The sequence below is a fragment of the Poecilia mexicana genome, unplaced genomic scaffold (genome assembly GCF_051168715.1).
Source record: "Poecilia mexicana isolate PSO_F unplaced genomic scaffold, ASM5116871v1 scaffold_18, whole genome shotgun sequence".
In the NCBI taxonomy this organism is placed as follows: domain Eukaryota; kingdom Metazoa; phylum Chordata; class Actinopteri; order Cyprinodontiformes; family Poeciliidae; genus Poecilia; species Poecilia mexicana.
The window spans coordinates 9,744,218-9,762,000 of NW_028263387.1; the positions used below are offsets into that span (position 1 = coordinate 9,744,218).

Sequence of the window (17,783 nt, forward strand, 5' to 3'; positions counted from 1 at the left end):
CGGCAGACATAACGTCTGTCTGTTTCGGGGAAGTGAAATCACGAAAGAAAAAAAAAATATATATATATATTATATATATATATATATATATATATATATATATATATATAAAAATCCTCGCACGCACAGGGTAAAAAAAGAAAAGTTTAATGGATCGGTTTGGATCAGACAGATCCAACTGCCTGATGAACCAGCGCAGATTTCTCTGCAGATGCGAACCAGGAGGAATTTGTGAAGCTGTGCGTTCAGACCCCGGCAGGTGAAGTGCTGGTAATTTAAGTGGAGTCGTTTAATTTCATTTATTATAAGTTATTGGGGGCAATAGTCAGTGGTTTTTGTCTCTACCGAGAAAAACCACGGGCTGCGGACCGGTCCAAGTCTTGACCGGTCGGTGGTAATAAAAAAGGTTGGGGACCACTGACGTAGAGGACGTTTATTTGAGTCAGGCGGAGTAACGAGATTTGCTTCCTCTGGTAAACATCTAGGTTTTCTGTGGTCAACTGTTCTTGTATGTTGCATTTATAAAATTATTTTGTTTCCATCTACAGTTTAAGGTTTGTTGGCCAATCAAGAGCAGGAAAACAATGGTCGTTGAACCTTCTTTTTTTGTTGGTATTTTTAGCAGAGTAGGCAAATGTCAAGGCCTGATGGGAAATGAAATCATCATCTCTGTAAAGTTTGTCGTCAGAAGGAAGCATGAAGTTCTTTAAAATGATCTGTTAGATGGTTGAGCTGACTGGACTTCAATAAACCCCATAGACCGACACCAGGAGCAGACATGGCAACCCAAACCATCCCACTTTAAGCAACATTGATTCTTTGCTTCTCCACTCTTCCTCCAAACTCTGGGACCTTGATTTCCAAAAGAAATTAAAACTGTGGACCAGTCAGCAACAGTCCAGCTGTTTGTCCTCTGTAGCCCAGTTAAGATGTTTCTGACTTTTGTCTCAGCATCGTGAGGAATGTAAAGTTGTAGGATCTGTCTGCACACAGTCGTGGAATTTAATCACAACAACTTATGGTATTACATTATGAATCAGAAACTGAAAACTATTCATGTGACATCAAGTCACTGTTTTTGCCATGTGCCATGTGCTGTGCTTCGTTACATGCGACCCAGAGGTCGCGTTAGCGGAATATTTTCCGTATTTGACCGGTTTTTTTTTTTTTTTTAACTACATGAAAATTTAAAGCCCGTCGTTCATTTGACAGGTTATAATTAACACCCTCATGCGAGGACGTGATAGACTTTAGCAAAGAGTGCATCGCAGAGGAAACTAAAATCAATCAGTAAAAGAATCCTTTCTGAATATCATCTCATGGACACTGAACTAAATGTGTCCTTCTGACCGGTGTTATATCTTTAAAATTTCCTCTTCAGTCATATTTCAGTCCGTTTTCTCGTCAATATGCGAGAGCTTAAAGCGATGCGCGCTCCCGCGAGAGGGGATGCAATTTTGGGCAGGCATGCGTTTCTGGGCATAACACCGGAAGGCTTATTATGTTGTACAAAAAACAAAACAAAACAAAAAAATTATTTTAGTACATGTTATTATGTGTCAGAAGAGGGCTTTGAAAATAATAATACAAAAAAAAAAAAAAAAGACCAAAAGGGCACTTTGGGGCAAGGAGCAAAAAGGGCAGGTGCTTAAGCACCCCCAGCCCCCCCCCCCCTCTGCACGTGCCTGTCTCTCATCATTATTAGCATCTATTTTACTTTTCAGGATGGTATTTCATTGGGATTTTATATGACAGACCATATAAAAACTGGGGTATAAGATTTGGAGTCTTATACCAAAGAGTAAAAGACTCTTTGGTATAAGAGTCTCTTTTATACCAAGAGACTCTTGGACTCTTGGTATAAAAGAGACCAAGAGACTCTAAAGACTATATTTGGAGTCTTATACTCCAAATACTTATTTGGAGTATAAGACTCCAAATAAGATTTGGAGTCTTATACCCCAGTTTTTATATGGTCTGTCATATAAAATCCCAATGAAATACCATGAAACTTAAGGTAAGGGTATAAGACTCCAAATCTTACACCCCAAATCTGATTGGTTTAGCCACACTAATTAGATTGGTGAAAACTGATTGGTTTAGCCACACTTTTTATGTTTTTTTTTTTTCCATCCTGCTTCATATGTACTTGTCATTTTTCTACGCTACGCGACACAGGTAAATACTTTAGCAAGGAATCGGATCCACAGCAATGGTCAGTCATGGCGTTCCTAATCACCAAGTCTGGATTAGGGATTTAAATTCAGGTCATTTGCAGCTCGCTGACTGTGGCTTTACTGCTGAATCTCACCAGGTATCGTTTGATCTTTTCCCAGAGAACGTGGAACTCCGTCAGGCCCAGCTTCCCGCTCCCGTCCGCCTGGGTTGCAAAGTTCAGGAACATTTGGGATTTCAAAAACATGGAATGTAAATTACAGATCCAGGCAGCTCAGTCACAATTTCATCTCATTTTCAAGGATACGTCCATGAGGTTTATCATACTGCGACAAGCTTCTTTAGAGAAGCCGTCCGTCTTCAGGTCCTTATCTGGCAGTAAAAGAAAAGCAGGGAAATTAGTATTTATTGGTGAACAAATCATATACTGGTATTAGAGAAATGACAACACAGACTTCAATAAAACAAAATAGTTGAATAGTTTTCTCAAATGACTAACGTTTGCTCATGATCCTGTTCAGTATAGTCTGAAGCTCAGTCAGGCTGATCTCCATGTCCTGTTGGGCCAAACAAAGTTCAACTGAATTAATTACAACTTTGCCAGTTCAACACAGTCACTGAGTTTTATGGGGCGCCTACATTGCCTGCCAGCTGCCTGAAGAGACTCTTGAAGCCTGCGTCAATCTGGCTCTCATCAAGTTTAGTCTGAAACACAACAAACGCCTTAATGACACTTTCTTCATATAAATTTAGTTTGTAGATTAAGTGCACCAATCGCCTCCTCTCACCTCTGCTGGAAGATCTGCAACGACTTTGTCATCAAGCTCCCTGACAGCCAGAAGAGAAAATAGGTTATGTCCTTTTGACTTTTGGCAAGACATTATTCAGTAGACGGAAACCCTTGATTAACATTTCGTTCTGCATGATCTCAACTATGAAAATAGAAACATAACAGCTGTCACAACGTTAGCATCATTTCGTCAGAACCTTTAGCGTCACTCACTCGGAGCCGGCAGGTTTTTCGGAGAAGACTCTCAGGACAAAGTCGCCGTCTTTGTTGGGCTCAAAGGTGGAGGGGACGACGACGTACTCCCCGACGGGCAGCTTCAGGCGTGAGCTGACCTCCCTCAGGTTGATGAACTGCTCCGAGCGAGCGCTGGAGCCGTGCGTGAGGAAGAAGTCTCGCTTCAGGTGGACCCCCGAGCTCCCCACGAACTAAGGGAGACGGTCAGAAGCGGCAAAGCGTTTTCTTAGGGCCGTCATTTGAAAAATGCACGCAGAGACTGCGGAGAAGTTTCATCCTGATGCTTCGCTTCTAGGCTGAAACCTGCCTTCACAACTAAGAGTTATTGGAGGAAAATAAATATGTAGACTAGTACCTCTCTTGGAACCTGTAAAAAGAGACACAAGACAAAATAAGAGATTATTTAAAAAGAAGGAAAATAAAATGAAACCGATATCTGCACAGAGCGCTGCTGACCTCATACAGAGCAAACCCGATGGTCTCCATGTCTTTGCCCTCTCGTCTTTTCTTCCTGCGGTCCTTTTGCATGAGCGCCACCAAAAAGCTGCAGTCCGATTGGCCGGGGGCGTCGGGGTGCTGCAGGATGATCTTAAACTGAGGATTCAGCCAAAATGTCGCTGCAGGCGAGAGGGCAAAAGGTCAGCCTGATCACCTTCCACGAGAACTACAGGTCGATACTGAACGAGGATTTATTTATGCATAAAATACTAAATGAGAATTCAGATGTTTATTTCTAAAATCCTGAGAAAAATATAGTAAGAACAAAAAAAAAAAAAAAAACGTACGAATGGAATTCCCAAAAATATTTCGGAAGAAGAGCACTGTGTCATTGATTATTGCTTAAATAAGAGTCACTTGTCCACATTCCTTCCAGACAAGAGTCCAAATCTTCCCCACATCCCTCTACAACAGCTTCTTTTCAACAAAATAACAAAGTTTATACAAATAAAAGAACCATTTAGCGTTTTCCATTTAGCAAGTTTAACACCATGAGACTCTTGACGTGGGACTTGGGATTTTTTTTGGATGAACGTTTTGTTTCCTGAAATGTGGCAACAAAATCAAGTTACAATCTCTGGTCCCGGTTCCATCTCTTCCAGCCGTCTCCTCGTCATCGGTCAGTACCTGGGTAGTTCCTGCAACCTCCAGCGGTGCTGCCTCTCCTCCACTCGCCGCCGAAGAGCGACGTGTTCCACTTCTTCATCTGGCAGTGCTGCAGGGCGTCCGCCGTCAGGTTGCAGATCTCCAGACGGGTGAACTCCCGCAGGAAGTCATTGAAGGACATCCTGGAAGACGGAAATAAGTCTGGCTCAAATGACCTTGTCTAAAGGTGGGGGAACAGGTGTAAACGTTGAAATAATTTACTAGGCTGGGTCTCTATTCTGTTAGACTCACCAGAACTCCCCGTCTTCACTGCGTTTCTGAAGCTGACTTCTGACGGAGCCATCCACGGAGTCCCATTCTCTGGAGCTGAAGAGTTTATAAAGAACGGAAAATAAACAAATAAATGGCACAGGATAGACTTCTACTTAAGGTCCATCTCAGATATTTTTAAATGCAGTTTTAAATTTAGTTCCCAGAAGTCACTTCATACTTAGGCATTCCCCAAAGTGGGAATGCCTAAGTGGGAATGGTGTGGAATGATGGGAGAAAATCAGCACAACAGAACGATGGGAAACTGGATAATTATTGATATCGATTAATATTGATGATTACCAATATTATTTGTAACTCCTGTACTACTCAGCCAACCTTTTCGATATCTACAAGCAATAGATAACAAAATTATGGCGCAAATTTATCCCACTATACACTCCTGCAAATATTTGAATTGGCTCAGCCTCTAAATAAAAATAAAAATAAACATCAATTTACCCAACTAGAAAAGGAGCGATTTCTTCCATATTGACAGTAATTTCTCATCTACATCCCCCCTGTCCCCAACCCAAAATTTGTAAATCTCAGTCGAGGAAAAAAAAAGAACTTTACATTACAAAAGCACAAAACAGTGAAGCCAAATCCGTGTGTGGAAGACCTTACTTGTCGCTCCAGGCCCCGGTCCACTCCACCTCCCCCCAGGGGTTCCTGATGCGGACCAGCTTGGTCAGGTTTCCTCTGTACATCACCTTCAGGCAAAGAAACCGCTCGTGTTTATTCTTAGCGTTGCCACATGTAGAGCACATACACCTAAAAACGAACAGCTTCATTCCAGCCACAAAACCTTCATAAACAGGAAGCGACCCGTTTGCCTCACAACCCGAAGTCTGCTGCTCTGTGCGTACCAAACGAATCAATCACTGATGCTGCTGCAGAACACACATCTGTTGCACAGCGTGTGCACTTTGTTTCTAATGAATGCCTATACGCCATTAATTAGTTTATGAGTTAATTAAAGTCCCAATAAGCCAGACTTTACGGCATGCGGCTCAGGACTCTGCTGGAGTTTCAGAGCGGACTCCAGTTTCTACGCTCATCCATGTGAGTGCTGAGACAGTAAACAGTCAATTCCAAATTCGCATTTGTTTTTTGATCCCGACTAGCCTTGTTGCAATAAATAATAAATCACACCATAAATTAAAACAAGCTCAATAATTTCCATTTGCATAATTTTTTGTTTCTCTTTTTGATCAAAAACTGGCTGATAAAAAGTTTTCAGTCAGGTGCTCTGGTCTTAAATACCACTTTCTTTGAAGAATAATTTTATTTACAAACTTCACACTTCATTTTATTTATTTCTATTGATTTATTTGGGATATTTAAAATGTCTTCCAGCGCTAAATGCTCATTAGAATTTAAAATCTGTTGACCTTTGGGAACATTTTCTTGCATTTCTACTATTATATTACTTGAAAATGGTCTCAAAACAACAATATTATCGTTTATCGCAATAACTTCTGGGACGATTTATCGTCCAGCGACATTTGTTAAGGTGACAGGCCCGATCCCAACCCCCACGTCCTCCAGCATGACGGCTCACCTCGTGCACAGCGGTCACGGAGTAGGCGTGGCCCTTCACCAGCTTCTTGAATGTGACGGCCTCCATGTCTGACGAACTGGTGATCTGTGAAAGAGACAATGCAACACATGCATTGTGAATAGGGTCACCGAGATATTTATCTGGAGCGGGGAAATCTCATCATGCTTGGTCGAGCTACAACCCAGCAGCGCATGTGACGTCTTGTGAGACGCGGACACGAGCTCAGATTTATTACTGTGGCGGCTAAAAAAATCAGTAACGTTTCTGGAGCTCTGGTTTCTGAACTATTCACACCTGCAAACGTCTGCTGTAATCCGACTGCAGCTTTGCAACAGAGCAAAGAAACATTCTGATCATCAATGATTCACCTTTTCATCATGTATGGAGAAAGGTCCAACGTTTTTTGTTTTTTTTTCCCCCCTGTCAGAGCGCTGGTTCGTCATACCAAAACTAAAGTATCGGAAGGTAAATTTACCAGACAGAATGTCCTTCGCTGCAGAGTTCAGTGCTCCCTGTCTGCAAATAAAGGTCCTGATCAAAAGCCTTTGACACACTGGATTCCTGGCAGCTTTGGTTGTGTAAGCGTCTCTGCCCTCTAGTGGCTTCAGCTAAAACCTGTTTCCCACCCCAAACACAATACTATATTATAGGTTATAAGAAGATATTTAAGACTATAAGGTCATAATACTGTAGGTTTTTTTATTTACTTATTTTTATAAAGAGAACTTACATTGAGGAAAAATGAAAAATGTATCTCTTGTTTTATGTTTATATGCATATAAACACACAAGACACCATATCAAGCTCTGATTCAAATTTATTTTGCCAAAATAAAGTTTAAAAAAATTAGGGGATTTTATTTTTTTAAACTTTCCCTCGATGTGTGTCCTCTTAAAAAAAATAAAAATGAAAAACTACAGAATTTACGACTTTCATATCGAGTCTACTGTGCCACCCTAGAGTCTGAAGAGCCTCATGAAAACTTACGGCGGGCCAGATTTGGCCCCCATGTCTTGAGTTTGACACAAGCGTGTTAGAAGACGGTTTGAGAAAACGTACTCAATCACGTTCACAATCTGTGACAGAACTACATTGTCGTCTTGAATCTGAGCACGAGTAAACGATCAGCACTGACGTCGATGGAGCAGCCGAGCAGGGATCCTCTCTCCACGGCTCGGCTGATGATGTTGAAGAGGTCTGAGGGGGCGTTCTTCAGCTCGAACATCTCCGTCACGCCTCCGGTGAAGTCCTCAAAGCCCTCTGATGTGCTGCCGCCTGACAGAGCCTCATAGCAGCCGTTCAGCCTGCGGACCAAAGCAGTTCTGGCGCATGAATTGGGTCTCCAAGGAAACGAGAGGCGGTAACAGCGGAAACACTTCACGCTGCGTTATTTATGTCAAAGCTTAAGTAAACTACAGTTGCAGTGTTTGCTGTTTACATGTGGTATCATCAGTCTCATGTTCACGTTGCACTAATATGGGAAACTGTGTAAACTTGGCAGCCATGTGTTTATATGAACAATACTGTATGTCAGTCGTACAGCTGAGACCACAGCTGGCAACTGAAGCAGCTGCAGCTCTCGGTCATTGAACCCCTTTAGAAATCATGACCAATTTATTATGCTGGACAACCACTAGGTGTCATACTAGAGCCACTTTAAAGCTGAGCTGTCAGTTTGACGAAGTCTACTCTTTTTTCTCCTTACAGACTTATGAACAATAAAATTACTTAGATAAAAAAAAACTCACATATTTAAATTATTTTCTTCTTTAAAAAAAAAAAAAGAAGATTGCAACCTCAAAAAACAGGGAATTTTTCTAATCCTCATAGCTTAGCAATAGCTCTCAAAAGTTTGTACAAGCACAACGCCAGTTTATTTGGTAGACATTTTCAATTGCTTGTCGATACAAATAACGACCTATTAAATCCAATTAAGAAAAGTAAATGCATTTAAATATCCAGATCCAAATCAGAAAACATTTCCCCATCAAAATATCAGCGAAATGTTTCCAACACCTTGTTGAATCAATGCCATGAAAGCTTATCTTGAAGGTAACAGGAGACCCAACCCAGTACTGACAATCTGGACCAGATAAGGCCAGTACGTGTATAAAAAAACAAAAAGGGATTTGCAACAATGATTGTGATTTTTTCAGCTGTGTTCTTACTTGGCGTAGGCCTTTTCCAGCAGAGCGCTCCAGAATTCAGTCCCCTCTGCGGAGTGGACAAACAGCAACTTCCCATCTTTCACCGGGAGACGGTCATCAATCACCACCTCCACCCACTCTCCAAACTGCCAGAACTGCATTACAAGAGAAGAAGCAGAGAGCGCTAGAAAACACAATGAAGGATTTCACGTTCTTTAACAAAGGAGTCTGGACTGTTTGTCCAGAATCTCATCTGAACATCTGCACAGCTTCAGAACGTTGCAGGTTTTTGCTCAATACTTCTTCTGGATCTGTAGAAAGCTTACGTAGGAGTGAGCACTACACAGAGTCAGTCTATACTAAGCCAAATCAGCAACGTAAATGTTTCGCGTTTTTGTGCGAATAAAGGTTTTAAAAAAAATAATAATAATTACTTTTTTTGATACAAAGCATTAATAATACAAGAACAGAAAAAAAGTATTCTGGTTTAACTCAAGTTAAAGAAAACAACATTGCTCACCCTTTTGACAAATGAGGTGACTAATGTTTACAAGTAACTGTTAGATTTTTTCACAGAATGTGTGTAACGGCAATTATTTTCCAAATCAAACAGGTTTCTCTGCTGCATGTAAAGAACCACAGAGGAGGGCGGAGTTAATTTCTCCGAAATAGTTTGCCTAGAGCCTGACATGTTTAGGTGATTGATTCTGCTTTCCAAGAAAACACACAGGTACTTGTTTTGTTTTAATCTATTTTTAATTAAAGCATTACAGGTAGATGCAAATAGGTTCACTTCTAGGAAATTAGATCTGATTCAATGATTGGTGTCCAGCAGGGGGCAGTATGATGCAGATCCAAACCATTCTGCTCTACTGTATTTGTTGTTGTGATTAAAATCATCCTCAAAAAGAGTAATGGTCGAGGTTAAATGATTTGTTTCAGATTTGTTGCAGAAGCATAGAAGCATAAAAGCGATGTCTGGAATTTCACCAATTCATTTCAAAGTTTTCTTCAGCGGCTGGGTAGATTAGCATCTGGGTGCAAATCAGAGCTGAAGCCTGCAAGACTGTCTCAGCGTAGTGTAAATCAGCACAGACTCGATAAGGAGCTACAGAATCCAACTCACCAAAAAAAAAAAAAAAAAGAAAAAAAAAGAAAATACTGTCCAAGTCAGATTAGCATCCTGCTGGTTATTATACACCAACATGTATCCAAATAAAAGTAAGTTAACACAAAACTACAAAGAAAAAAGCCCCAACAAACATGAGAAGTGAGAATTTTTTCTAGTAAAAAGCTAAAAACAAAACAGCTTGACATAGGAATTAAAAAAAAAAGTTTCTCCTGTAAATTCGGTGGCTTGGGAGTTTTTTTTTCCTGACAAGATTTTCCTTTTAACATTCCAAACAAGCTTGAAGTGCTAAATCTACACCTCTACAAACTCCCAGGGGTCAGCAGCACATACATCCTCCTTTGTAGCAGCAAGCTGCAGTAAAAGGTTAGGCTGCTGTCAGACTTGTTCCTTTCTTGCCATATACGACCAAGCATTGAAAAACATCTTACATGGACATAAAAAGAAACTAAGGGGGCTTTGTTCTGTCGCATTAGTCAGCTTTGATGTGCCACTGTCATAATACGAGGAATGGTGCAAAAATAAAATGTTCAGCAACAACTGGAGAGAGCAAGTCACTTCTGCTGTCAGAACATATTCACCTTTTATTTATTTATTTTTTTCCAAATTAAAAAAAAAAAAATCAAGGGACAATTTGGGTATGGAAGTTCAATGCAATGAGTTTCCCAACTGGAACAAAAAAAAACATTTCCTGAATTCATAAGAAAGCAAAGAAGCCAAAGTCACTTCGAGCTTTCGTCATGCAGAGGTGTGTCATTTATCAGTGCAGACATCTACACACCTCGGAATAAGGAAAAAGTAAAGTCAGCACTGTGTTGACAGCTGAACAGCAAACGTTTGACATCTGTGGACTAAATTTTGCATTTCAAAGTTGCAACACTTCTACTGTGGAAGTTTTTATTGTGTCAGAAAAAGACAGCAGGCCGTCTTGATCTATGATCGAACTGGATATGCTAGCGTGCTAAATGTATCTATAAATTCAGACTCGTGCTAAAAAGTCTCACAAGGACCAAATGAAAAGCCACGTACAGAAACCGTAAGGCGGTAATTGAATACAATGGGAGAATTTCCAGCAGAAAAAAAAAACTCCATTTGTGGTTTAGGCCAATGGAAGAGACAAAGAAAAAAGGAAGAAGGTTGGAGAACTGTCGTTTTAGCTTAACCACAGAGCTAATGAGTGTGCACTAGCATCACATTGCATCCAGGAGCATTTAGTCCACTTTTGTTGGTCAGCATCTGCTTTCAATGTGCAGCAGAAACTTTCCAAAACCTGCCTGCAAAGCCGAGCCCACTTCTGGGAGAAGCCGTGCCACAATACGGCCCACCGGAGACTCGCCCAGTTTCAGAATTGAACAGCTAAGTGTGAACACCACCCTTAGACGCTGTGAGAAAAAAAAAACAATAACAAATGAACTCTGACCAGATCAGTGTCGTAACTTGCAGGAACTTTAGTGTCTGAGCCTGAGAAAAACCTCAAAACTATTCAACAATAGGCGTTCCCAGGTGCAAAAAAAAAAGAAAAGAAAAAGCAATGCTACAAATGTCTTAACGGATTCTGCTCCAGTTTATTTTTGTTTCTGACCGAGACTCCCCTTCTTTCTGATTTTTTTCTTTTCCTCTTTCTGCCTTCACACTGAAAAAGAACAGATTACAACTCCCTGCAGCTTGGACTCGTAACGTTTTGGGATGACTCATTCAGTTCAGGGTAATTTATCCACAGGCTTAAGGGATCCAAACGTACACAACAAGGGAAATCCAAGACAGATCTAAAAGCGCGCAAATGCAGAAGAAAGCAAAGACCAGCTAACCAATACAGCACAAGTCTAAAGAAAGGATTATGGAAGTGGAGCAGGTTTTACAAAACATGAAGCTTTTCTCTTTTTTTGCATTCGTATGGTGTTCAGCTTTCCCGTGTTTAGATTTAGCACAACATGCATTTGCAGGACATTTTGAGCAAGCTGGAGCATTATTCCCTCTCACTTTAGTAAAGCAGCAATGAATACAGGAGCACATGTTTCTGCAGTGCACCACTGTCTGGTCCCAGAGGTGTAAAATAGCAGCTGTGAGCCACTTTGTGATGATTTTTATTGATGTTTCTGCCGCATGAGACAACCGCACAGCAGGGAAAAAAGAAATTAATCTTTTTCTGACCATTCAAAACTACATTTAAAACTACATTTTGAAGTGTTAAGGACTACAGTCCGCCTTGTTTTATACGTTTGTCTGCACCGTGGGCCTCACGTAGGGAATGTGCAGAGACAGCTGGGTTGTTTGTCTGCTCGTTTCTGCTCCGACGGTTTTTATGACTGAACGGGCTGATGGAAGGGATCCCTGACGGATCTCTGTTTTATTTGTGCGTTCGACATAATCTCCGTGACTGCGCGCGCTATGAGCGACCGATGAGCGAGTGTGTCGTCCCTCCATCGGGACGGCTCTGTTCCCCTCAGCTGGCAAAACGCCCGCTGGATCAAACGTCAAATTATCTTGAAAGGGCTCAGTGACCCAGCGAGCCGAGATGGTGGAGTGATTACAAGAGCTACAACCAGATTTTCTCCGTCTCATTTTTATTTTTTTTTTTTTGTGAAGAGTCAGACTTTAAGAGAAAGAGGCAGAAGACAGTCTCATGGAGGCATGTTTTTGTAGATTCTTCAAAGTGTAAAATAAATCTCTTTTAGTACTTCAGGGACAAATGGCCAGAGAAACAAATTCAGATATAAAGACGTCAGTTTGAAAACGGATCAAAATAACGACTGAAGCAGCCTTGTTGCCAAGTTTGGACCGTCCCAGGTACATCGTTTTTTTATTATTCTGGTTTATAATCATTCTTAAAGAGGAATAACTTCAAAATCAGCAGCTACAACTTCTTACTTAAAGTCAAAACTCAAATATTTTAAGGGGGAAAAAATACATTGAACATAATGTAGCTGCTAAAGTGTGCACACCCTCATTTAGCTGGGAATCCAGTTTTATTCAGAATTAACCTTCACACTCAGTGTCATGCTAAGAAGGCCTCAACAGACACCTTATGCCATTTGATTAACCCCACATAAAGTAATGTTTGTTTCAGCAGACTCTTCCTGACATTTACTTAATGTTGTAGTAAAACATCAGCCACAGAGACGCCATCCAAACCAGAGGGATCGTATGGGAAAGGGTATTAGGCAGGAGAAGAGGAGAACATGTATTTGACAGGCAGTACCAGTGCCATGAAACATTAAGACAGTCATAATCAAGAAGAGATCATCTGGTGATAATCTTCTCTGTATGTTGTGGCTGTGGACTAAGCTGGCAAGATGGAAGCCTTTTATTTAAAAACAAAAAACAAAAAAACACAATAGTTACACCAAGTTAAATGTTGCAAAAAGACATTTGAAGTCTCCCAAAAGAGCAAGATCAACTTTCTGGTCATAATTTTAAAAGGTATTTTTGTCAGCCGAACATTGGCGTAATGTACAGAAGCATACAGTTAGTTACGTTGAGAAACCTCTTTCTAAAAACGCGGTTTGTGTCAGTTTTTCATTTCAGAACAGGCCAAGCAACCACACTGCATCTGCTTTGCTTCCAGTTAGCGTCTTAAAATCACTTCAGATTTGATGCAAAATCATCACAAACCCACAGTTTAAGTCTGGTCTACCTTTATTTATCCGGGCGTTTGTGAACTGTAGTTTTCATTTGTGATTTTGACTCTTAAACACAAAACTGACAAAAGTGTTATTGTTTGTTTCACAAAAGTGAAGAAAAGCAACCTCTGTGACTAAGACCAGATATTTATGTCTTGCTTGGTCAACGGTGTTACCTAATGACGCTTCTCCATTTGCAAAACAACTCCTTTAGTACAGGCTGTGTGTTACAATCATTAGTTATAAAACATGCAAATGATAATAAAAAACCCCCACAGGCTTATTCAAATAATCTGTCAGACAAGGAAGGGAACCAGTCATATCTTGCGTATGGAGACAGAGTAAACCTCAGCTGTCATAAAACTCCATGTTGGACTGACTGTGTGTACGCTTCCTGTCAGCTTTCTGAAGACAAGAGCTTTTAAACCAAGCCCAGATCTGTGTCAGTGCTACAGATGCCTGCTTGTTGCAGTTTACATGGATTTGTTGTTGCACACAATAAAGCAAAGTTCAACTGATAAGCAGCAGCCACCTCCCAGCGGCTGCATCCATGCATAATCGCAGAACAGATTCTTGAATTATGTTGCAAAGAATCTGTTTAATGACCCGGGTCAGCATGACCAGGTCAGAGAGAGAGAGAGAGAGAGAGAGAGAGAGAGAGAGAGAGAGAGAGAAGGGTCAGCTTGAAAGATCCGGTAGGAGTTCAAATGAACAGTTTCTAATATTTATGGAACAGCAATTTAAATACAGGTGATATTTATCACTGTCTGACTGGCTGGGTGTGGAAGAGAGAGGCTGCTTATCTTCAGTGATTTTGGAAAGTAAAAATAGAAGGCAGAGACATAAAAGCTGCGTTTTAAACTCTTCGATCTGTCTTGACAAAACGAGCAAAAAAAAAAAAAAAAAAAAAGTTGGTCGACAGGTTCAGATCAAACTCGGAGAACAATTCGGAAATGTGCTTTTATGGTTTCTCTTTCACAGATTAAACCACATCTTATGTTTAAATAAAAACCCTGCATTCTTGTTACAATTTTTCGCTACACTGACTTGTTTATTTTTCAGTAAGGCCTTACTGAAACACCCTTTCACACTTACATTTTCCACAGATCTCAGACAGGTGTTGGTGATTTTAATCAAACACCTAATGTTTGCATTAATAACTAATCTCCCACTCCAAATGGATCAGCTTCCCTTCGCAGGAATGACCCGTGGGCGGCCGGATCCGCAGTGGGGCACAGCGCCACCGATCCTCCAGAGAGCGATTGTTCCGACTGAACGCCTGGGTAGCGACAGAACGTCCTGCTCAACGTTCCCTGCGGTTCGGGTCGGTTCGTTGAGCGTCCCGGCAGATCCTGCTCCTCTCTCAGATCTTTCAACATTCAAAATTTATGAAACTTCTCATGAGACCGTTAAACGTAGTCATAACAACAAACGTGAGGTTTCAGCCTATAAAGTTTAGTATGCCGTTAGATTTTCCCACCAAAGAATAAATTCAGAGAAATCACTAAAACTGCAAAAACATCCATTAAAATGCATTTTTCATCCACACACTGTAATGCCTAGAAACAACAGGAGTGTCCTCAGTGGTTTAATTAATCAAAGCTGCTAAAAGACTCGATCAGAGTTGCGTCTTCTTCTGAGCATGTAGAGATTAATGGAAAGATTTGCCCGCCGTGTTCAATCAATAAAAAGAGAATCTGAGGTAACTGAAGATGCTCTAAAGGAGTCTTCACATGAGGATTAACACTTTCCCGCGTTCTCCGTGACTGAACGAAGAAAATATATTTTAATATTAAAGCTAAAATGTAGCTGTTGCTCAATAGTTTTCTTCCCCTGACAGTCGTCACCTCTGTGCTTGAACGGTTCTGTTGAATTCCTCTCATTCATTCATGTGGGACTTTTCTGAACAGTCACCGATTTCAATCTTGCTGCGGAGGAGGAAACACCATCACTACTTCAATGATCTTGGCGACACGGAAGCAGAGCAACACGCACCTCTAGCCGCGACCCTCACTATTCATGCTGCAGCTGGTGTGAAAATGTACAAAAAACCTTGAAAAGCTACATACAGGCCTAGCTGTAATACACGGAGCACACAAGACACCATTACCCTGCCACCACTAAGATAGATCTCTAGAAACTCCCAAAAGAGTTTATGGAGATCCCAGACATGCTAAAAATAAGTCTGGGAACTGCCATGCTAGCTTAAGCTAATGGGGAGCAGACTGTGTTCCCAGGATGACCTCTCCCCAGACCAGCTAGTCTGCTGGCTTATTAATACTGTGAGTGAAAAAAAAATTACTAAAATCAGTCTTTACAGCAATAGAATCTTCTCGTACTAAATTACTTGCAGTTTCACTTCTTTTAATGTTTTTAAGACTCATTGGGACTGTAAATATGGGTAAGTGTAGGCAAAAATCCAACTTCATAGACATTTTCTGAAATAAAAAAAATGTCTGTCCAATTAAAATGGACTAAATAAAAGTATTAACAAAAATGTTTGAGACAGTTCTGTGCTATTTTGCTTGTTGAATCAAGGAGAAACGGTACATCAGGTTGGCTCTGAACTACTGAAGCTGAACACACCCACAGAGTCAAACAATATCTAATGCACACCAATGCAAAACATTCTGGAAACTCAAAACCCCTGAGATAAAAAAAAAATAAATCGATGCCGTCCGGTCCGACAACTCAAACGACTCGGTTCCTTCACCAACTTCCTCTTTGCGTGCTGTGAGCTTACATCGTTCCTTTGAGTAGATTACAGTTTCACTCAAAGTTATTTAACTCACAGTGTCACACTATTGATTGTTGCCACTCATTTAGTACAGAAAAACATTTTAAAAAATGACATCGCTCACTAAAGCTTTTGGGTGTTCTCGATGACAAGAAACGTTCAGCGTTCATGTAAATATACTTTAAAAGGATTGTTAGCGTTGCTAATAAGTGTGACACTGATTATTTAGATAAATACATAAATTTCCTCATTTGGAATTTTCCCCTCATTTAGTAAATGGATGCAAGTTAAAGGTTTGATTTTATTGATAATATGTAGAGTGACATTCTGCTACTGCAACAGATGAATTTGTAATGATCCGTGTTTCTGTGCATTTATTTTTAAGGGTTTTCTGTGTTCAGTTTCTGCCTGTGAGTCTCTGCGTCTTCCCTGTTGAATGTTCCCAGGTGTGTCTAGTCCACATGACAGAATTCATGTCAGTGTTTTTAAGTTGTAGTCACCACAAGTGCCAATGAGTGTAAAAGCTGTGGCAAGCTCAAGATATACAGAAATACAGCTCAAACAAACAAACAAAAAAGAACAAATATTTGCATTTAAGGGAGTTGTAGCATCCTGGCTGCTTTCACACTTAAATCGGGTTTGACCTATGACCTCTGGAACAGTTTTCAAGATGCCTGGATTTCTGCAACTGCAGAAGAAGTGCTAATCCTGTTGTCTTTCACAACCTCAGGATCTCCTGGAAGCCATCGTACCTGCCTGGCAAATCTTTCCATGAAAAGCTTAAACCGGAGTTCTGACACGCTCCGCTGAGCAGGGAACGCCGGCTGAGTCATCCACCGCCTTCAAAACCAGAGACGCTCCCATGACTTCTGGGAATTATGCTGCACGTTCTGATCACAGACATTCAAAACCTTCAGTAAAATGTGGGAGATGTAAATATTCTTATGGTTTCTGTCAGAATTGTTCCACATTTATCCCGCTCAGTATTTCAATCACAGCAGGAGAAAAGTGCGTCTTAAAATAGAAAATCTGCAGAGCAGAACATGGAAACAGGGAAAGCTGTAGGCGGCAAAATATCCCTGTGTTGTCCTGAAGGTATACAGGGAAAGATCGATCAAACATTAAGACGGGTCTGCGACAGACAAACGGAGAGGTCGTCTACGATCTTTATGTAAACACAGGAGGTGGAGCCGTTACCTGAAAGTGAAAGATGCCAGCATAACCCTGCTGAAAGCTCTGTCCATGAGGAACCACCCTGTGGAGGAGGTTATCGTTCAGGGTCAGCGAGGCGATGGCCGCCAGCAGCCAGCAGTCTCCTGCAGATGTAAACCGACAACAGCAAAAAACAAAAGTCATTCACCTTCCTCCAGTGGAAGATGCAGCTCATACTCTGACTAAAGATGAAGTTTAAGAACTTCTAAAAATATATTTGTGGATTTGTCACAAACACAAAAATTAAGTTTTTTTTTTGTGCATAACCATGAAGTAGGAGGAAAACTACAGTCTTCATAAATGTTTTACGATGAAAATTCTGAAAAGAGTTTTGTCCGTTTGCATTCAGCCGCCTCTGATTGATTCCAAATTTTTATAGGCGATAAATCGTCCCAGAAGTCATCACGATAAACGATAATATTGTTGTTTTGAAACCACCTTTAAGTAATATAAAGGTGACGGCAAGATAACACAAGAACACATTCTCAAAGATCAATAAACTTATAATACTAATGAACATTAGAGACATTTTAAATATCCAAAATAAATAAACAAAACAGCAAATAAGAAGAACTTTGAAGATTCTAGAAAGAAAATATCCTTTCAAAAAAAAAAACAAAAAGAGGAAAAAGAAAAATGATAAAAGATGCAGATGGGAATTTTCGAGATTATTTAAATTCATTATGCGATTACTTGATTTATTTTTCATTGTGACAGGCCTGCCTGCCTTTCTATCATTAAATTGTAGACGCACCTTTAGCT

General features: G+C 40.5%; 1 protein-coding gene across 1 annotated transcript in view; it reads right to left on the reverse strand.

Annotated features, from left to right (window-relative positions):
* Positions 1-17,783, reverse strand: part of capn1 (calpain 1) — a 33,764-nt gene that overhangs the window by 6,191 nt on the left and 9,790 nt on the right. The window contains exons 4-18 of the mRNA XM_088015835.1: positions 17,007-17,125; positions 8,345-8,478; positions 7,312-7,480; positions 6,177-6,260; positions 5,240-5,325; positions 4,595-4,669; positions 4,325-4,485; positions 3,656-3,816; positions 3,555-3,566; positions 3,179-3,390; positions 2,964-3,003; positions 2,815-2,880; positions 2,675-2,732; positions 2,483-2,547; positions 2,312-2,380 (exon numbers count right to left, since the gene is read on the reverse strand). Of these exons, the coding sequence (XP_087871961.1) occupies positions 2,312-2,380; positions 2,483-2,547; positions 2,675-2,732; positions 2,815-2,880; positions 2,964-3,003; positions 3,179-3,390; positions 3,555-3,566; positions 3,656-3,816; positions 4,325-4,485; positions 4,595-4,669; positions 5,240-5,325; positions 6,177-6,260; positions 7,312-7,480; positions 8,345-8,478; positions 17,007-17,125 (1,511 nt within the window). The remainder of the gene's footprint in view (positions 1-2,311; positions 2,381-2,482; positions 2,548-2,674; positions 2,733-2,814; positions 2,881-2,963; positions 3,004-3,178; positions 3,391-3,554; positions 3,567-3,655; positions 3,817-4,324; positions 4,486-4,594; positions 4,670-5,239; positions 5,326-6,176; positions 6,261-7,311; positions 7,481-8,344; positions 8,479-17,006; positions 17,126-17,783) is intronic.